Below are 22241 nucleotides of genomic sequence, written 5' to 3'. Positions count from 1 at the left end.
GGATTTGCCCCTTGACGGCAGGTGGTGAGGCTCTGCCTAGAAATTGAGTGTGTGAGAGAATTTGCTCCTTGAAGGCAGGTGGTGAGGCTCTGCCTAGAAATTGAGTGTGTCTGTCTGCGAAGCCTCCTGTAGCCCATTTAGCGGTAGAAACCGCTCTGGTCTGGTGAGCTGGAGGCTTGGTCTCTGGTTGTGTCCTCCTTGGAAAAGTCCTTTCCCCCACCACCTTCTCCGGGCGTCAGTTTTTCCTTCCTGCCACTTGGGGCGCTACACTCCAAACATCTCCGGGCTCCTCTAGGAATCCGTAACTCGAAGATCAATACCTTTAGCGCGAAGTTTGCCCCGCCCCTTCAGCTCCAGGTCGCCGGCGGCGCCGGAAGTACTGGGCTCTTTTTGTTTGCTCCCGCCCCCGACCCGGAAGTACCTTTTCAGGAAGATGGCGGCTGTGTCAGTGTATGAGCGACCCGTTGGAGGTTTCTCTTTTGATAACTGCCGCCGGTGAGGCCATGCTCGGGGTCGGATTTCGGGCGGGAGCAGGAGTTCGGTACCTGGGTGGGGTTGGGCTGAGGTCTGAGCCGCGAAGTCCTAAGGAAGGGTGGACGGCCGGGCCTGCGGCCCGCGCCCCGTGTGACTCAGGGGAATCAGGGCCTGAACGTGGGTTTCTTCTGAGGCGGGGTCTGCTTTTCCGCTTTACCTGCGCACCTGGACACCTCCATCTCTCTCTCCTTTGGCGAGGTGTGGACTCTCTCAGACGCTCTCTTCACTGAAACACGGGACAGTAGTCTTGTTGGGAGGAGTCAGTGAACAGATGGGTGTGAAAACAAATGCTAGTAATTTTTCATTTTCCTGAGTTCCCTATCAGATACTCTTCGTGTCAGGACGGCTTAATATGGTCCTGCTCCTCAAAGCTTTATTCTCTCATTTGCTCTTAGAAATGCTATCTTGGAAGCCGACTTTGCAAAGAAAGGATACAAGCTTCCAACGGCTCGTAAAACTGGGACGACCATCGCCGGGGTGGTCTATAAGGTAAGCGGGGACAGGATGAGAGCAGCAGCGACTGGAACTAATTACAGGAACCAAGCCGCTTGGCGGCCTTCACTTCTCTGGGCTGTCTGAGGAAGGGCTCATATTACGGAGCATTACATCAGGGAAAGGTCTTTTAGGAGAGACTCTTCATCAGTTTTGTGCACTTACCAGCTCTCACTCTGCAGAGTTTTTGAGAGGGCCAGTTTCTTTTCTGTCTTAGGTTACTACTTTAGGAAGCAGGATGAAGTAATGGGAGAACACAAGATTAGTTAAACCATTTAATTTCTTTGCTGCCTCTAATTTTGGGCAGGTCACTTTCCTTCTCCATGGCCACATTTTCTTATCCATCGAAGGGACATAATAACTCCTGCCTTAAATTGGCGTGAGGGTGAAAAGAAGTAATGGTTATTGTTGTTGAAGTAGAGAGTGATATCTCTGACAGGAGTTTTCGTTGTGGCGCAGTGGGTTCAGAATCCGATTGCAGCAGCTGTGGTTGTTGCTGAGGTGGAGGTGGGGGTTGGATCGACAGTGGGTGCAGTGGTTTAAAGGATTTGGCTTTGCCAAATCTGTGGCTCAGATTCAATTCTTGGCGCTGAGAACTTCCATATGCCCCAGGTACAGCCATTAAAAAAAAAGAGAAAAAGAAAATGACAGAGGTGTCTATTTTAAGGGAAGGATTTCTGCATATTAATCCAAACTTTTCCCATGTTGGCTCTGTAATTTGTAAGGAATTCACTGAATGTCTGAGCCTCATTTGAAAAACAGGAATGATAGTTCCTACCACCTATTGAAGGTTCAACTAATATTTATTAACGAGCCTTTTCTTGAATTTTGAAAGTATAGCACAATATTTTTAATATGAGTTTTGGCAGGTGGTAGGTAGTTGAGGGAGCAGAGGGTGGTTGGTATTGTTTTTCCTAAATTGTGGTTTGTGTGTGTCAACTTGTTTAAAAGCATATATTTTTTTAAAAATAGGACGGCATAGTTCTTGGAGCAGATACAAGGGCAACTGAAGGGATGGTTGTTGCTGACAAGAACTGCTCAAAAATACACTTCATATCTCCTAACATTTAGTAAGTATTGGTTAGTTTGAATAACTTATATTTTCAAACATCTCAGGGCTAAAATTGAATTTACTGTTTGTCCCTTTAAAACCTGTTGTTCGGCCTGTCTTTCCTTTTTGTCTCCCTTAAATGGCATTTCCATCCACCTAAGTTAGCCATCATCAAGTTCTCTTTCTCCTTTAGTCATTCAGTTCACTTGGTACCCAGTTCCGCCTTTGTGTGCCTCTTGAATCCGCTCCCTCTTACCCTTCCCTCCGCTAAGGCCTTAGTTCAGATTCTATTTTCTCAGCTGGACTATTGCAGTTGTCATTTAAATGGCCTCTCTGCCCTTGGTCGTTTCTCTTTTTCTGTTGTTCATTCTTCTGTTACATTGGGTTTGGTAAAATACAGATCTGATTATGTCCGTTTCCTCTTTAAAACTTTTCAAGAGATTATTCACATTTCCACATTACTTTCAGGATAAAAAAAAAAAAACCTCTAGCATGGTATAAACTTTTGCACAGTCTCACAGAAAACTTTTCATCCTATTTAGCTGCCATCACCCTGTGTCCAGTTATACCTGGACTGTTCCTGTTTGCCTCATGTCCCCTTGCCCCTCATCTCCAAGCTCTCTCACCTCTGCTTTTGCCAGCCCCTCTGCTTAGAAATGCCCTTTCGGGAGTTCTCATTGTGGCACAGTGGTTAACAAATCGGACTAGGAACCATGGGGTTGTGGGTTCGATCCCTGGCCTTGCTCAGTGGGTTAAGGATCCGGTGTTGCCGTGAGCTGTGGTGTAGGTCAAGGACGCAGCTTGGATCCCGTGTTGCTGTGGCTCTGGCGTAGGCCTTTGGCTACTGCTCGGATTAGACCCCTAGCCACGGGAGTGGCCCTAGAAAAGGCAAAGATACAAAAAAAGAAAAAAAAAAAAAAGAAATGCCCTTTCTTCTCTGCTCGTACAGTGATTTTACTCTGTTCTTCTAAACCTAACTCATATGAAATCTTTTCTCAAAGATGAGAATTAATTGCCCTCTCCTCCAATTTCCTATGGCATTTTGTACCTATGCAACTATCTTACATTCTCTGAGATCCTGAATTTTTGTCTACCCATGTCTCCACTCAACTCTGAAATCAAGTGCTGTTGCCGTGTTATATTTTCTTTATTCTCATCACTTTGGAATGATTGGTATCTGATAGTAAATACTTGGTAAATGTTAAACGGCAAGACTTTTAGCATGCCTTGCTCTGCCTGTACAGCTTGGCTGTATTTCTAGAATTAGTAAAATGTACTCTGTTAGAAACATGGAAACTAAATAACTCATGATTTGAAAATTTCCATCGGCCCCAGAAAATACATTTGCATATAATTAGATGTGCATCCTTAGTTTCATGTTCACTTAAGATTGGTTAGAATAATAACAGTGCAGATATACTCAAAAACTTCTCTGTACCTGAACATTGTGGACGTTATCCAAGACGCTCCACTTCTAGTTGAGTTCTTTGGTCATTAAATTCCAGCTCAGTTTCTAATTGTACTTTTTAGTTGTTGTGGTGCTGGGACAGCTGCGGACACAGACATGACAACCCAACTCATTTCCTCCAACTTGGAGCTCCACTCGCTCTCCACTGGCCGCCTTCCTAGGGTTGTGACAGCCAATCGGATGCTGAAGCAGATGCTTTTCAGGTGAGGTTCCAGGATGGGGATTTCTGTAGCATCTTTTTCTCATGTCTTAGATTTTCTGTCCGGGGAAGCCTGGAAGCTCAAGAAAAAGCATTCAGAAATAACACATTTTATTCCAGGAATCAGTTAGTACTAAAAAGCCATTTTAATTTCATAAAGCTTTTGATAATGCATTTGAATTTATGGGATCTTTTTTTTTTTTTTTTCCCCATGAGTGAATACATGTGACTGATTGAGTCATTTCCTGAGGCTTATGGTATTACTGGATAAAAAAACCTTTTTTGTTCATAGTAAGAAAGTTAGAGCTGGAAGGAACCTTTGAGTTCATTTTGTGAACACACACAAACACGCATGATTGTTTTTCCTCCCTCTTTTAGGGGCAAGATAAAAATGAAATGAAAAATGCTGTTTGTAGTTGGCTGTCAGTGGGTATAATAACATTAATACCAGGCAGCATTTATCTCTGTCTTTGTACCAGGCCCTGTTCTCAGTATGTATGCATGATCTCATTTTATCCTTTGTACCAGGCCCTGTTCTCAGTATGTATGCATGATCTCATTTTATCCTTTTAATTCTGAGATGGGGCTTGTAACGTCTCTGTTTTTTTTTTTTTTTTTTTTTTTTTTTTTGCCTTTTAGGGCTGCAGGTGCAGCATGTGAAAGTTCCCAGGCTAGGGGTCAAATCGGAGCTACAGCTGCCGGCCTGCACCACAGCCACAGCAACACCAGATCTAAGCGTCTATAGCTTACACCATAGCTCACGGCAATGCTGGATCCCCAACCCACTGAGTGAGGCCAGGGATCGAACCTGCGTCCTCATGGATACTAGTTGGGTTTGTTACTGCTGACCCACTGTGGGAACTCCAACATCTCTGATTTATAAGTTGAACAGAGGTTTGAAGAGGTGCAGTCATTGGCCTGATCTAACCTTCATTCCCTGCTGACTCCTACAGAGTTCCTCCTAGTAGTTTTGTTTCTCTTTCTTCCTTAATCACATCATCACTTTGTGTTTGTGTAGGTCTAGATAGTTTTCAGATTTTAAATCCATTTTCTCATTTGCTTCTCATAAAGAGAAGCGAGGCAATGTAGTAGGGTGGAAATGGCTTGGACATTTAGTCTTGAGTTGAAATACTGGCTTCTTTTGTGATCTGTCTTACATTTAATAACTACCCTTTCTTTCTTTATAGAATGCACTTCATGATAATTTTTATTTATTATTATTATTATTTTTTTTTTTGGTCTTTCTCTCTCTTTAGGGCCGAACCCATGGCCTATGGAGGTTCCCAGGCTAGGAGTCAAATTGAACCTGTAGCCACCAGCCTATACCAGAGCCACAGCCACACACGATCTGAGCCGCATCTGCAACCCACATCACAGCTCACAACAACGACGGATCCTTAACCCACTGAGCGAGGCCAGGGATCGAACCTGCATCGTCATGGGTGCTAGCTGGGTGCATTAACCATTGAGCCATTATGAGAACTCCGACCTTTTAAAATTTTCTTAGAAAGTTGATCAGAGGCCTTTATTCTGGTAGTCATCATTCATTAAGCAACCTACATGAGACATTTTCTTTTTCTCTGACCCAGGGCCAGCAGCTGCATCCAGGCCTGTGAGAATTAAAGGGCAGCTGGAATAGAAAGCAAAGATTATAAGCTGACAGCTCACAGGCCATATTCAGCTTGTAGAGAAATTTCATTTGGGTCTGTTTTATTTTATTTTTTGCTTTTTAGGGCTGTACCAGTGGCATATGGAAGTTCCCAGACTAGGGGTTGAATTGGAATTACAACTGCCGGCCTACACCACAGCCACATGGTATCTGAGCCATTTTGGTGACCCACACCACAGCTTAGGGCATCGCCAGATCCTTAACCCACTGAATGAGGCCAGGGTTCGAATCTGCATCTCCATGGATCCTAGTCTGGTTCATTAACTTCTGAACCACGAAGGGAACTCCCCATTTGGGTCTATTTTAAAAATAGTGGCAGAGTGGAGTTCCCGTCGTGGCACACTGGTTAACGAATCTGACTAGGAACCATGAGGTTGCGGGTTCGGTCCCTGCCCTTGCTCAGTGGGTTAACGATCTGGCGTTGCCGTGAGCTGTGGTGTGGGTCAAAGACGCGGCTCTGATCCAGCATTGCTGTGGCTCTGGTGTAGGCTGGTGGCTGCAGTTCCAATTCGACCCCTAGCCTGGGAACCTCCATATGCCATGGCAGCGGCCCAAGAAATAGCAAAAAGACAAAGAAAAAAAAAAATAGTGGCAGAGTTTCCATTGTGGCTCAGCGGAAACAAATCTGACTAGTATCCATGAGGATGTGGGTTCTATCCCTGGCCTTGCTCAGTGGGTAAAAAGGATCTGGTGTTGCTGTGAGCGGTAGTGTAGGTCATAGATGCAGTCTGGATTCCACGTGGCTGTGGCTGAGGCTGGCAGCTGAAGCTCCAATTTGACACCTAGCCTGGGAACGTCCATATGCTGCGGGTATGGCCCTAAAAAGCAAAAAAAAAAAAGTAGTGGCCAATAATTATAAATTGGGAGCTTTGAATTTAAAATGTGGATTTCCGGCTTCTTTGATAAAATTCATCAAGTAGGTGGAATAACGGGGCAGTAATCTGGAACCGAGTGATGGATGTTGCTTTTAGAAGTGGAAGTATGGTTCCGGTCATTCAGTCCTTGCCTGAGTCACTAACCTGTTTCCTGCCTGGCCCTTGCCTTCCTATGAATTTGTAGGTCTTCACCTGCAAGTGTGGCATGGCCCCTGGGCCCTCAGAAGTGATTATTAGGTGAAATGTAGCTGTGCGACAAGACTAGTACCATAGATCCCCATGTTACAGCAGAGGATACAAGGGTTAATGAGTCATATGGGCAGGAAGCCCAGTCATGTCTACCCAACTGCTGCTGTGGCTGTACTGAGCCTTTATGTCAGCGATTTCCATTTATTTATGTACGTAATCATCCTAATCCTGGAGAATTATCACCTATCAAATAAATTCTTCCAGTGCAGTGTGAGAACTTGTTAAAGCACATCTGTTGTCAAGATAATCTGAAGACATTTGTGATTTTGATTTTAAACACAAGGCTCCCTCTGGTGGTTTGCATGGTGCATTACATTTAAAACAGTTTTTAAACTGTAAAATTGCAGTAAATTGCATACTTCAGAATTGCTTGCAGTGTCGTTTAAAGCATTTAGCTCAATCTAGCAGATGTTTCTGTTTATCTCTTTAGAATGTTTTAGGAATTCTAAATTCTCTTTTTTCAGTGTTTTATTATTTTTAGTTTAATATACTTTATGAAAGTTAAATTTTATCAAGGTTTTGAGAAGAACACGTAAAAACTTAAACCAAGGTAATTATGGTTCTTTATGTGTTTTGACATTTTTGTTGTTACATAAAGTTAGTCATTAGTATAGGGGAGAGAACTATAGGATTTGACTTTAGAACTTTGGTTCAGATCATCTCTATAGCACTTAAATTTGTGTGACCTTGGGCTGTTCACCTCACTTTTCTTAGCCTTAGTTTCTTTCTCAATAAAATGAGGAGGATAGTTCTGTCTTTAACTTTTGAGGAGGAAATGAATAAAGAAACAAGGTTTATGGAGTTCCTTTCGTGGCTCAGTGGTTAATGACCACAACTAAGATCCATGAGGACGTGGGTTCTATCCCTGGCCTTGCTCAGTGGGTTAAGGATCCAGCATTGCTGTGGCTGTGGCATAGGCTGACAACTGTAGCTCCGATTTGACCCCTAGCGTGGGAACCTCCGTATGCTGCAGCTACAGCCCTGAAAAGACAAAAAAGACAAAGGGGAAAAAAAAAAAAGGAAGGTTTATGACAGTGCCTGGTACAGGGCCTAGATTCCCATTCAGAGGCTGAAAGGAATACAAGGTGTACTATTTTTGTTATTATTGTACGTCCCCCCCCCCCCCCCCGATTAATCCATTTCCTTGTGTGTGAGTCAGCAAGAAGAGAGAGTTTGGTAAATGGAGGTAGACATCTTTTTCCTTATTTAAGCATTACTTTTATCTCTGTAATGGCTAGATGTTGAGGATGTAAGTGATACGTGTTCCTTTTGAAGATTGAGTCTCCTTATTGAGTCTAGCAGAAATCTTTTTTCCCCCCCCCCCCAATGGCCGCTATCGTGGCATATGGAAATTCCTAGGGCAGGGATTGAATCCGAGCCACACGTGTGACCTGTGACACAGCTGTAGCAACACTGGATCCTTTAACCCACTATGCTGGGCTGGGGTTTGAACCTGTATCTCTGCAGTGACCCAAGCCACCACAGTTGGATTCTAAACCCATTGTACCACAGTGGGAACTGCTAGCAGAAATCTCTATGATAGACTATTCTTTGTTTTAGAAATTGTTTTTATTTATTTTACTTTATTTTATTAAACTTGTTTTTTTCTTATGAAATTAATGTATAGTCATTGCAGAAAATTTAGAAAATACAGAAAAATCCAAAGAAAAAAATTAAAATTTTGCCATTCAGGGAGAATCATTATTTGGTTGGGTGTATATACTTCTGGTCTTTTAAATTTATGTATTTGTTCATTCATTCATTCAATCTTTCCTTCCATATTATAAGTGAATATTCACAGTGAAAAAGCTAGGAAGTATGGAAAAACAAAAAAGTAAAGGGATTATTTGAATTTCTGCCACCCATGGGCAGTTTGTGCTAACAGATTACACTATTCAAGATTTCTTCTGTGTTTAATAATACAATTTTGTTCTACAAAAATGAGGTCATAGTTGTGCTTTCTATCCCATAATATAACCTAATATTTTCACCTACCAGTGCGTCTCAGATAGTTTCCATGTTGGAGTATTTCAAATAGTAAATAACCTTTTTGTAAATTATAAAAGTAATATATATGGATCATTGTAAAAAAATTCAGACACTGTAGAAATGAGGAAAGAGGGACGTAGATTGCAGCAGACGTTCTGCCACTTAAGCACATACACTGCATCTCTGAGATCTATGATTTTCAGACCTTTTCTGCTATATGTATATATATATATATATATATATATATATACTCATTTATGCATTCCCAAAATTGGAATCCTACTGTGTGTTTTTTTGTAACTGACTCTATTCACATAGCAGCATATTGTGAGTGTTGTTCCCATCAGTAGACAAGCTCATCATCCAGGGATTTTACTTTGAGCTTATGGAGGAGTTCTGGAGATCTGTAACTCCTGAAATAGTGGAAAAAAAAAAAATAGTGTGTACTATTGATGGGCAAGGGTCCCACAATTTTAATATTTTTTTCTGAGGGATCTGTTCCCTGTAAAAGTTTAAGAACCATTGATGAACATCTTAGTTTTGGGTGGACCAATTTTTGAACATTGACAATATTGCCTGTTTTAAGGTATTTAAGTTATTATAAGGTATTCTGTGAACCTTTGGAATGTAAACCTTTAGGTGCTTTTGTTATTAATTCTTTAGACTGTATTCTTTTTTTTGTGGTTGTTGTTGTTATTTGCTTTTTAGGGCCCCATTCGCGGCATATGGAGGTTTCCAGGCTAGGGGTTGAATCAGAGCTGTAGCTGCTGGCCTACACCACAGCCACAGCCATGGCAACATCAGACCTGAGCCGTGTCTGCCATCTACACCACAGCTCACTGCAACGCCAGATCCTTAACCTGCTGAGTGAGGCCAGGGATCGAACCTGCAACCTCATGGTTCCTAGTTGCCATGATGGGAAGTCCTAGACTGTATTCTAAAATAAATTTCTAGAAGTGGAATTGCTGGGTCAGAGATACGCACATTTAACATTTTGATGCATATTGTCAAAATTGTCCTTGAGAAGAATTGCACTAAGTTGTACTACTATCAATAGTGTATGAACAATGTAGCATGGTAGTAAATGATTGGGTAGTGTTCTGCTGTATAGCTTTATTGGCTAACATTGAACAGTTACTGCATCAAACATTCTCGTGCATTCATTTCTTCACATTTGTCTTCTTATATCTTAGAATTAGTTTCCTGGAAGAAGAATTTCTGGGTCAGTTTTTAAGGATTTCGTTAACTTGCCAAAAATGTCTGACTCTTTCCTTTTTAGGGCTGCACCTGCAGCGTATGGAAGTTCCCAGGCTAGGGGTTGAATTGGAGCTGCAGCTGCTGGCCTACACCACAGTCACAGCTACATGCGATCCAAGCCGTGTCTGTGATCTGTACCACGGCTCACAGCAATGCTGGATCCCCAGCCCACTGAGTGAGGCCAGGGATAGAACCCGCATCCTCATGGATCCCAGTTGGGTTTGTTAACTGCTGAGCCACGAAGGGAACTCCCCCAGACTCTTTTGAAGGCATTAAACAGAGATTATGTTTTAGCTTGGAACGGAATTAACTGGTAATTACTGATTTAATCTGAACAATCTGTTTGGCAGGCAGTTGGTGTAGTGGATCAGGCATTGGACTAGGGTGGGAGTGGTGGGCCTGGTGATTCTGGCTTCTTAGCTGAGGGATCTAGGCTTGACCCTGCTGCTGGCTCATGTGGCCTAGGACCACTTTCTTCCCTCTTCTGGGCCTCTGTTCTCTCTTAAGGCTGCTTTTAAAATCCTTTCCTGCTCTTTATTTTTTCACTTGTAAATGAAAGATTTGAAGTAATTAATTGGTAATCAGGGGACGTGGGAATTACTGGACTTGATCTGAAGTACTTCCTGATGGGTAGCTTTTGTGTCAGACAATCTAAAATTATGACTTTGGTTCTTGTGTTAATTTATTTATATCAGTTTTAATGATTACATCATCAGGCAAATTCACCATGGATTGGTTTCATTTTTCTTCCCCCAAAGCTGAAGGCTCACAGTGGAGAACTTTAGATCCAGCCTGTTTATCTAGCATAGCAGTTCTACTGGTAAAAAATTGAACCAAATACAGGGAAATCAATGTATAGAAGTGGAAAACCCACCAAGTAGAAGATCCAAAGGAACAAATACCTCTAGATTCATATCTGTCATAATTTGGTGGATTTACTCGAGGGAAAGGTGTTTTGACGATACTAGCCATTTTCCTGTGAGTTTATGGTGAGGTTAATAATGTGAACAGCTTTGGTTTAGCAACTCCTCATTGTTGACTTGGAAGGGACCTTATCTGCTAACCCACAAAGAGGTATGACGGGAGGGTACTGATCCTCTTGGGGTAAGCCAGGCTTGGCTCTGTGAGTTCTGGGTGTCTTTGGGTTGGTTTTCTCTTCTCTACAGGGAGATTGTAGTGGCCTCTTTTAAAGGAGGCTGTGAGATGAAGATGATATAAAGTACTTGGAGTGCCTCACACGATTTACACTTTTTATTGGCGAATAGTAGATGTTCAAGTGTGTTTGCTCCATTTCCTATTTTTTTTCCCATCAGAACAGTAACTCCTTAGTGAAGCAGTAGTAATGTAAGAAAAGCTTTCTGTTGTCTGACTTCTCATACAGCTTTTGGTTAAGTTATCGTGATGCAATGTAGACTCATTTTTTTTTTCTTATGCATGCTCTGATCACCAGGTATCAAGGTTACATTGGTGCAGCCCTAGTTTTGGGGGGAGTAGATGTTACTGGACCTCACCTCTACAGCATCTATCCTCACGGATCAACTGATAAGTTGCCTTATGTCACCATGGGTGAGTGTAACATTTCCCTACTGTTTGAGCATCCTCTTTATTTAGCGCAGTGGTCTCTTAGAGATCTAGTCTATTTCGGGCTAGCAGAAGCAGTGCAATACACTGCTTTGATTCCTTCTGCAAATACTGACTGAGTTCCTCCTAGGAATTAGGCCCTGTTCTCTGCATGGGATACAGCTGTGAACAACATTTAGTTAACAGAGATTCTTGTCTACAAGGAGTTTGTACTTTAGTGGGGGTTGGCAGACAATAACAACTATTATAAATACATTTATAATATGTTAGAAAGTGATAAATCCTAGGAGGAAAAACGAATGCAGGTGATCCTATACTACAGTTACGCAAAGTACTAACTTTGGGGGAAACTGAGGCGAGGGTGTATTAAAAATTTGTATTATTTCTTTCATCTGTGTGTGAATTTACAGTTATCTCAAAATAAAAAATTAAACATGGGAGTTCCCATCCATGGCTCAGCGGAAACGAATCTGACTAGTATCCATGAGGATGTGGATTGGATCCCCGGCCTCGTTCAGTGGGTTAAGGACCCAGCGTTGCTGTGAGCTGTGGTGTAGGCGGGCAGCTGCAGCTCCAGTTTGACCCCTAGCCTGGGAACCTCCATGTGCCACAGGTGCGGCCCTAAAAAAAAAAAAAATTAATGCCCACGTAAGAGGACTTGAGAGTGTGGGGGCTGGAAGGCAGATTGTGGTGCTGAACAGGAAGGTCAAGGTAGGCTCATGAAGAAGGTGAGGTTTGAGTGGCAGAGGGAAGGCTAGAGAGGAGCCTCACTGTGCAAGCAGGCCTGGTACATGCAGAGGTTTTTTTTTTTAAGCTAGAGTGACCGGAGGGACCTGACTAGAGGGACTGGAGTCCCTCTTTACCGCTTTATCTCTGAGAGATCCTGGGCATTTACTTCCTCTCTGAACCTTGATTGCTTCACCTACGAAATGGCATCAGTCATACCCACCATACATCCCCTGGTATAATGGTTAGAAATAATGTATATTAAGCTCCTGGTCCAGCGCCTGGCCTAAAAGTAGTCGTTGTGCTTTTTAGATCCGCCTTGTACCTTTGTATTTTAGCTCTAAATGCTAGATAAGAGTATTTTTTAAATGACCAAAAAAAGTGATAAAATTAAATTGAGAAGAATTGATACTTTCAAGTTTAACTTCCGTGTTAAGTTTCTGGGTGAAGTTGTTTATGTCCAGAAATTCAAACAGGTCATGTGTAGGTGGCCTTTTTCCAGCTATTGCTTACCTTTTTTATTTTTGGCTGCACCCACAGCACATGGAAGTTCCCAGGCCAGTGATCAGGTCCCAGCTGCAGCTGTGACCTCTGCCACCGCCACAGCAATGCCAGGTCCTTAACCTGCTGCACCACAGCAGGAGCTCTCTACCTCTTACATTTTTTGTCTTGGGATCTTGGCTCTGCAGAGCCAGGAATAACCGCTGCCTTGAATAGTTTGGAAATTGCTGGTTGGAGACTTCGTGACACCATTCCATGTAATACACAAGCTTCTTCGGAGAGTTGTGTACAGCAGATGTTCCCTGTTTGTGAGAATGATTTCCCCTAGATGCCATATGGAGAAAAATTGTTTTAAAATGAATATATAGTAATTTTAGAATTGTTCTGAATTGCTTTGTTCCACTGTATTTGTTATCTCCATCAAAGTACTGCTTTTTGTTTGTTTTGCTTTGCTTTTTGGTCGCAGCTGCAGCATGCGAAAGTTTCTGGGCCAGGGATTAAACCTGTGCCACAGCAGTGACCCAGGCCGCTGCAGTAACAATACCAGATCCCTAACCCATTGTACCACAAGAGAACTCCTGAAAGTACAGTTTTTATGTCTTCCCATCTGATGTCTTTAAATAGGAGTAAAGGCGGAATGGCCTTTTCTCAAGTAGTTAATATTCCTTTTTTAACTTAAAAAATTTCGTATTTGCAGGAAAGTAGCAGTAATGTACAATGAACAGTCTTATGTACCCTTTACTCATGTATATTGATTGTTAACATTTTACCACATTTTTGCTTGCTCTCTCATATGTTATTAAATTTTTGTATGTGGAACAATTTAAGAGTAAATAGCAGATACCATAACCCTCCACCTCTAAACCCTTTAGGATATTCTCTTGTATTACCTTGGTAAAAATCATCAAAATCAGGAAATTTAACTTTATTTCTTTATTTTTGTCTTTTGTCTTTTTAGGGCCACTCCCATGGCATACAGAGGTTCCCAGGCTAGGGGTCAAATTGGAGCTGTAGCTGCTGGCCTACACCATAGCCACAGCGACGGCAGGTCTGAGCCACATCTGCGACCTACACCACAGCTCACGGCAATGCCCGATCCTTAACCCAATGAGCAAGGCCAGGAATTGAACCTGCAACCTCATGGTTCCTAGTCGGATTTGTTAACCATTGCACCACCATGGGAACTCCTTTTTTGCTTTCAAATGGTAGTAATTTGCCTTAGTATTATCCTGAATTTAGGAAAAGTTGCTCAAAGTGAGTAAAGCAGATTTGTGTCTGGTGTTTCATTCCTATACCTCTGCTTTGTGCTCTGCCCTGGGGGACAGTGGTCTTGCTTCCCTCCAAGTCCAGTGTTAGTCCAGGGTGATGGCTCCACAGCTTTGAGTTCATAGCGCACTTCTGTTTAGAAATCAGCGCTCTACGCAGTCTGGTTTTGCTTCCATGAAAGGTTAGGAAGATTAAGATGAGCAAGACTCAGTAACACTTGATTTTAATACACAAGTAAATTGTTGCTTTGAGGTTTAGTTTGACTGTTCATGTGTTCATTTATTAGCTGTTTCTTTTGTGCCTTTTGTGTAAAAGTACCGTAGCAAACTCTACAGATAGAGGTGAATGTCCGGATCCTTGGCTTCTGCACATTCACACTGTAACGGTGGAGACAGATGTATAAACTGACAAGGGCAGCAGGTACAAAGGCCAGTGGAGGCCCAAGGTAAAAGGGATCACAACTAAACTGAAAGATTTCAGGAAACCCTTCATTCACTTCCTCTGAGCTGAGTCTTGAAGGAAGGATAAGTTACTTTATTCATTTCTCATTTATTTAGCATCTTCTATGTGCTAGGGCCCGTGCTAGGCACAGGGAATATAGTGGACAGCATAGTGCCTGTCCTCAGAGACGAGAGCCTCATGAGGGAGACAGGAATTAAACAATACACATCAGTCTAAAAGAATGCACTGTGCTAAGTGCCCTGGAGGGAAAGGACAGTAATAAGAGAAATAGCAGGAAGGAGTATATGGATAATGGGTATTGGGAAAGTCCTTCATGGGCAAGTGACATGAGAACATTATCTTTTATTTTTTTATTTTTATTTTTTGCTTTTTGTCTTTTGGGGGCTGCACTCGTGACATATGGAAGTTCCCAGGCTAGGGGTCCAATTGGAGCTGTAGCTGCCGGCCTACACCACAGCCACAGCAACTCAAGATCTGAGCCTCGTCTGTGACCTACACCACAGCTCACGGCAACGCTGGATCCTTAACCCACTGAGCAAGGCCAGGGATCAAACCCGCATCCTCATGGATCCTAGTGGGATGTTAAACACCGAGCCACGACGGGAATGCCTTTTTTTTGGGGGGGGGGTCTTTTTAGAGCTACACCTATGGCATACGGAGGTTCCCATGCTAGGGGTTGAATTGGAGCTACAGCTGCCAGCCTCTTTGACAGCCACAGCCACATGGGATCTGAGTTGTGTCTGTGACTTACACCACAGCTTATGGCAACACTGAATCCTTAACCCACTAAGCGAGCCCAGGGATTGAACCTGTGTCCTCACGGATACTAGTCCGGCTCGTTTCCACTGCGCCTCCACGGGAACTCTCGAAAAAGTTTTTGTATCAGTACTTGTAGATCAATATCAAATCTATAGTATAACCTTCATAGTATTACATTATATGAGTGTATCATGATTTAGTGACCCATTCTGTTGATGAGTATTTTAGTTTTCAGATTTTGGTGTACTTATGTAAGTACATCAGATAAATTCCTAGTAGTGGAAATTCTGGGTTAGGGTGTGTGTGTGTGTGTGGATTGCTTGGAATTCTCTGTTGCAGGCAAGAGAATCGTTGGATGATTTAGGAAAGGAGGACTTAAAAAAAAAAAAAAAAAAGTAGGTGGCTCACTGAATAACTGGTAGGGCAAGACTGGGTGTGAAGCCAAGAGCAGCATAGAAATAATGCTGCGGACAGGGCAGAATGCTGCTGGCCGAACTGGAGCAGGGCCCTGGCTTGCTGCTCGCTCTGCTGCTCAGGCCACCCACCTCTCCTGGAACTGAGTCTTCCTGCCATTGCCTTCCCTGTCAGTTCCTTATATGGAAGGGTGGGTGCTTGACTGGGGATGATTGATGAAACTCCCACATCCATTCATAAGGTGGTGGGCTTCCCCAGACGTAGAAAGGAAGTGTAGCCACTGGGCAGTCCCCCAAAGTGACAAATGACTAGCCGTACAGTGTGTCTTACCTTTTGAGAGCTGTTGCCAAATTGCCCTCCAAAAAGATTGCACTGGTTTATATTCTGCCAAGAGAACATGAGAATGCCTTTCTCTTACAACCTCACCTCCACTGGGCATTCTTGCCAGTCTGGGAGGTGAAAGATGGGAAAAAGTAACACTTAAGCTGATGATAAGTGGGCATTTGCCACCCTACTCCCTACCCCCAAAGGAAGACTTTTCAGGCCCTGTGGTGCACAAGGACCAAGGACCTGAAAGGCCAGAGTTTGCTGAATGGGGGAGGCAAGTCTAGTGGGTGGGGGCAGTGTTCCGTGCTGGGGGCACAGCAGAAGCAACGACATAGAGGGACGAAGGTGTATGGATGTTCAGGTGGGTGGAGCAGAGGCAAGACTGGAAAGCTAGGCTGAGAGAGCCCGGGTGATACAGGCAGAGTTGTTTGCTTTTGTTCTGGAGGTTCCCACCTACTGTTTTCAAGCCAGGGTGATAGGCTAAGACTCACTTGTTGCAGCCGCCTGACAGCTGTGGGAAGGGGGATTGGCATGGGGGGAGTCAGGAGGCAGAGAGGGACATTGCACCTGGCCAGAAATGTTGAGGTGTGGATGGGCCCATTGGCATAGGGGTGTCCTGGTCGTCAGAGGGCACTCAGCCCGGGTCTCTGATCCGTCCTCCCCTGTCGTCTTCCCCAGTGCCAGTTCCTCCCTGGCTCTTGAGCGCACTGTTGCAGTAGCTCTTGAGCGCACTGTTGCAGTAGCTCTTGCACTGGGGTCACCTCCCTCTTGGTCCAGCTCTGAGACCCTTTTCTCCATTTCAGTTCCTCCTTCTCCTGTACCCTAGGCTCTGTGGCAACAGGCCTGTCGCCCTCCCCTGAACTGGCTTTCACACCCCACTCCTGCCGAGCTGCCTCCCTTCAGAACTGTGTTTTCTGCCTGGAGTGTTCCTACTTGTCATCCAAGGTCTAGCCCAGAAGCCATTCCCTCGTGACCGCCTCAGGCTGTTAGCAAGTCCCTCTCCGGGCATTTGGTGTGAAACTTGATTCTAGGATTTCAGCCTTGTCCACATTCTGCTTTCCCCAGCCCTTGTCCTTTCTGCCCCTCCACAAATCTGAGATCTCTATCAGTACAATCTGTGTCTCACTCCCAGAGATTCACGGAGTCCTTTGTGACTCAGGGTATTTTTGAAGGTGAATTAATTTTCTGATTTTCCTAACTTGCTTGTGCCAAAAAATATGTGAAACCTAAACTGCTGTTTATTGTTTGTGATCCAGCAGTTTACAATACCTGTGGAACAGAGTTGGTTTAGATTGTGTGATTGTGTTCCATTTGTGTGACCCCCAGTTGAGCCATAAGAGAACAGCACAAAGCATTGTATATGTGATAGGTCCTTTTTTTTTTTTAAAAAAAGCTTAGAATTATTTTACATTTAAAACAAATTTGGCAGTGTTTGCTGGTGCTGTCACATTATTTTCAATGGAAATTCTATGCAAGGGATGCTGTCCTTGCCATTTTATTGATGAGAAACCTGGAACTTAGTTTAGTAACCTGCCTGTTACTGCTGTGCCTGTAAGTGGCAAAGCTGGGATTTGAACCCTTGTCTTTCAGCTCAAGCAAGCCCTAGCTCATCGCAGCTGCTTTGATTTTTATCATCTTACAGATGTTACTTTGTTAAGTTATTAAGCCTTGCTTCTGAATTCTAAAAATATTTATACAAATTCCCGAGGGGCACTTATTTGTTTGGCATATTTTTGACTGCTCTTTGTGCAGATTTTCTCTCCTGCATGTTAAAAACAGTATTTACTGAAATAGCTTTATAGTATCAAAGGAGATTTTAGAAAATTATACACAGTTCTGCCTCCTGAAGACAACACGATTTTTGTGTTTTGTTTCTTTCTAATCTAAGTCTGTTGTGAAGAGGAGCCCTTTTATCAGAGAATGTGAAGTAAAATACAGTTTTTGTGCTGCCCTGGTTTTGTCTCTGTCATTCTTTGAGTTTCTTTTAGCCATTGTTCACTTGGGAGCAGGGCTTGATGCCTCTCTCCCAGTGGTGGGAGTTGTGCTGGGCTGCCTTTCTTCCCCATGAAGGAGTTCTGGCTTCCCGTGCTGGAGGTGGCTTTTCTTCCCCCCGCCCCCTTTTTTTTTTAAATTTTTGTCCAGGGTGGTGGTGGCGGTGTGTGTGGGGAGAGCTGGATATTGAGAGAGAACCTGAGAAGTGCCAACATTTGGTGGTTTTTGTTCTAATTCAGGTGACTTATTTTGGGTGAACTACAAACCCAACCTCCAACTATAGATAAAATAGAGGCCCTCGGAACTGAAATGGGCCCAGAACATTCACATTCCCTGTGGGATTGAGACTTTAAGTGTGGCGCAAGTGAGAAAATGAATATTTCATGTAAATTCTCATGTTTTAGTGCAATTAGGAGTTTTTTAGTATGAGAAATAAAAACAAAACTTTGTAATGAATCTTTTTTTTTTTTTTTTCCCTTGAGTGATTTGACAGTAAGAGCTGGAAGCTACAAATTACCCATAAGACAAGGGTGTCTAAATTTTGTCTACCCATGGGCCTGTGTTGGCCATTAGCCAGGTGCCCGAAGGCTACTCTTAATTTACATAGAATTGAAGACACCTGTCTTGTCTTGCGCATCTCTAACCTGCTGGCACAGCTCCTTGAGCACAGGGGGCCAGGGGCCTCCTCGCTGAGGGCTTGGCTTCCTGACGGTTTGCTTGAGAGAGGAATGTATCACACTCCTCCTGGTGTGGCCCTCAGATGGCTTCTGTCCTAAAACCTCCTTGCGGATGGGATGTTGACCATAATGACAGCAGCATTCGTCTTTTGAGCAGCTTTCTAGCTGCAGCACCAGCAGCTGTCGTGCGGTGCTTTACTGGTCTGATCTGCACCGAGGTGCGGTGGGGACTATCATCCCATCTTAGGGGTGAGGGAATTGAGGCGCAGAGAGGTGCGCGGTCTCGCCCTGTGGCTCTCCCCCCTTGACTTTGTTATTGCTGTGACTCGTGTGCGGCATGTAGCCCAGACCAAATGTGATTTGGTCCATTCTCAAAAAAGAAGAACCCCTTAGGTTTCATTTAATTATTTCTTTTTTAAGAAAATAATTTGCTGGAGGCTGCAAGTGATGGATTAGCGTGATGGCACAAAGCCGGGCAAGGCTCTGAGTTTCATTTATTAAGAAAGGGAAAAGGGTTATGAGGTTTTTTTTTTTTTTTTTTTAATAGACAAAATGTGGGCTCTTTTAATTCTCAGATTAATTAGCTTATTCTTTTAACTTGCCAGCTTTTCTTTATTAGGCAAACTGAAGTAGTGTCAGGAGAAGCTTAGGGACCATCTTTTGCTATTAGTTTGGCAGTGTTCCTTGTAGCAGCATTGGCAATGTATATAAAATTTTTATTTTGCCCACTTATTCACACAGAGAATTAATATGAATGAAATTTCAAGCACGACATTCCTGGCAATGAGGCCCTTGGACAATTTAGGAATACTAACTTAAGGAATAAACATTGATATGCACCATTAGGGAAGGCTTAGGGTCATTGTCAGGGCCGTCCAGGTAAAACTCTATCTCCAGATAAACTGGTTATACAATCTCCTAATTACTGGAATGTACCTCTTAAGTCCCAGTTTACAGAGCCCCCTAGCAATTAGAAAGATTCGGGACAGAGTAGTAAACATACCAGGCATCTCACCTTGTGGGCAAAGACTTGTCTCAGAATTAAGTTGGAACTTGGGAACATCAGTAGGGAATTCAGACCTGCCATTTTCTCCATATTTTTTATACTAAAGTACAACCTTTGTGCAGACATTTTGTTAGCTCCGCATGACTTGATTTAAAAATTTTTCTGAGCTGGATCAAATTAGTGTGCTACAAGGTGGCAAGTATTTCTTCCACGTCCATTTCCAACTCTGAAATCAGGTGTGAACTGAACAGCACTCTGTTTGGTTCATAAGTGCATGTAAAAAGTCTTCGCAAAGGGCGCACGACCTCGTCGCTCTGCTTTTGCGGGAAATTCTCTTTCCTGACCGGGGTGGGCTGGGAGACTGTGTGCGGGGTTCTCCAAGTATGTGTCTCCATCAGAACTAGCTTGAGTCTCCACCCCTGCTCTCTGTGGGTCAGGGGCCGTGCAGTGGTGGGAACCCCGTTCTGGTGGAAGCTTTGTCCATCCAGAGCCGGCTCTTTTGTAACCACCTGATGTATTAACCTGGACGCCTAGAGAAAGAGAGAGAAGCCCTGGCCTCAGTCCCAGCCCTGCTTGACCACCTAAACTCTCTGAGCCTCAAATCCCTCATTTCTAAAAAGAAACAGTGTTTTTTTGTTTTGTTTTGTTTTCTTTTTTTACCTGAAGATCACAAGGTCATTGAGAGGCTGCGTTGTCAGGTGTGTGAACACACTCTGTGAAACACCGTGTGCTTTTTCCCTGGGTGTATGTTGCTCTGGCTTCATTTTTTAATTTTTGAGGTAGGGTGGGTGCTGAAAAGAGCTGGTCTTTGCAGTCAGGCTGGTTCAGATCTAAGTCCAGCATGTATTAGCTGTTTGACTGTGAGCGTTGATTTCTCTTTCAGGAGAATGGGGGTTAGCGCATCTGTTCCATGGGAAATGTGCAATGATTAAGAGAGATACCACATGTAAAAATCTTTGTGTGTAGAACATCGTAGATGTTTGGTGCATGGTGTTTTGATAATTTCAGTGCTGACACATTCTGTGTGTGCAGTTCTGTGTACTAAGATTTCTCTGGCAGGTTCCCCTGCTTTGATTAGTATAAATAAGATGAATTTCAGAAGATTTAAAATGTGCGATGCATGGATTTTGTATCTTAAAATTTATACCACTATGGAATGCCAGGAATAAAGCAACTGGGAACCAAAAGCCCATGAAAGTTGGATTGCACATACTGATTACTGGTTGTTGCAAAGGTGGTACCAAGCCAATAGATGGTGCCGTTATGTTAGGAAATGAGAAAATATTTACTTCCGCCATTCATCGTGTTGTTTCAGGGAATGTAATAGAGCCAGCCCTTGCCAATTCTTAATCTGTTCTAATTAGAGTGGACTTTGTTCTTGATTCTCTGTAAGAAATATTAAATGCTTCTCTTGTAGATAAACTGGTGAGATATTGAATTCATGCTAGGGTCTTCTTCCTCCTGTTTTTTTTTTTTTTTTTTTTTTTTTTTTTTTTTTCTGTTCTGACATTTTACCGTGAAGTCTTTTCTGACTTGAGCTCAATCCTTAATCTACAACTGAGGAAAAGTCCTTGCCAGGAGTATGTTTTGGAAGTTAAATGCAGTGCACATAGTTTCTAGTCCTTTGCTTTAAACCCTATTTCAGAGAGTGGGTCAGTTAGTTCCTCTTCACCTGCTTTTGTTTCAGAATTGACTTTACTACAAAATGTGCCTTTAGGAGCTCTATTGTGATTGAGGATCCAGTGTTGTCATTGCAACAGCTTGGGTCACTGCTTTGGCAAGGGTTTGATCCCCGGCCTGGGAACTTCCATGTGCTGGGTGGGGGCAAAATAAGTGCCTTTATATTCTTTTTTCTTTTTTTTTTTTTTTTTGGTCTTTTTAGGGCTGCACCCGCCGCACATGGAAATTCCCAGGCTAGGGGTCTAATCGAGCTGTAGTCACCGGCCTGCACAAGAGCCACAGAAACTCAGGATCCAAGCCACATTTTTGACTTACACCACAGCTCACGGCAACCCCAGATCCTTAACCCACTGAGCAAGGCCAGAGATTGAACCCTCATCCTCATGGATGCTAGTTGGGTTCATTAACCACTGAGCCACGACGGGAGCTCCGAAAGTGCCTTTATATTCTTTTTTTTTTTTTTTTTTTTTTTGTCTTCCGTCTTTTTTTGTTGTTGTTGTTGCTATTTCCTGGGCTGCTCCCGCGGCACATGGAGGCCCCCAGGCTAGGGGTCGAATCAGAGCTGCAGCCACCGGCCCACGCCAGAGCCACAGCAACGCGGGATCCGAGCCACGTCTGCGACCCACACCACAGCTCACGGCAACGCCGGATCGTCAACCCACTGAGCAAGGGCAGGGACCGAACCCGCAACCTCATGGTTCCTAGTCGGATTCGTTAACCACTGCGCCACGACGGGAACTCCGAAAGTGCCTTTATATTCTTGATTCTCGTAACCTAGTGCTTTACTGCTTGAAAATCTTTTACTTTCTTCTTCTTTTTTTTTCCTCTTTTTTGGCTATACTCTTGGCATGCAGAAATTCCTAGGCCAGGGATCGAACCCGACCTGTTGCAGTGACAATGCCGGATCCTTAACCCGTTGAGCCACAAGAGAACTCCAGTCTTGTGCTTTCTTATTGGACATAACCAACTGGAGAGTCGTTTTATGCATCAGAAGACTTTTCATATGGTGGTCGTAGAACTAAGAATTTGCTGGCAGCCAGATCTAGCATTGTTAGCTGTGTGGTTTT

The 22241-nt window shown here is 43.4% G+C and overlaps 1 protein-coding gene across 1 annotated transcript in view; it reads left to right on the top strand.

The window, feature by feature from the left end:
• Positions 420-22241, top strand: part of PSMB7 (proteasome subunit beta 7) — a 63133-nt gene continuing 41311 nt past the window's right edge. The window contains 5 exon segments of the mRNA NM_001097476.2: positions 420-495; positions 930-1023; positions 1999-2096; positions 3608-3748; positions 11234-11349. Of these exon segments, the coding sequence (NP_001090945.1) occupies positions 434-495; positions 930-1023; positions 1999-2096; positions 3608-3748; positions 11234-11349 (511 nt within the window). The 5' untranslated portion in view covers positions 420-433.

The sequence above is a fragment of the Sus scrofa genome, chromosome 1 (genome assembly GCF_000003025.6).
Source record: "Sus scrofa isolate TJ Tabasco breed Duroc chromosome 1, Sscrofa11.1, whole genome shotgun sequence".
Classification (NCBI taxonomy): Eukaryota; Metazoa; Chordata; class Mammalia; order Artiodactyla; family Suidae; genus Sus; species Sus scrofa.
The sequence above is the reverse complement of the archived record's forward strand: the minus strand, read 5'-3'. Positions and strand labels throughout refer to the sequence as shown.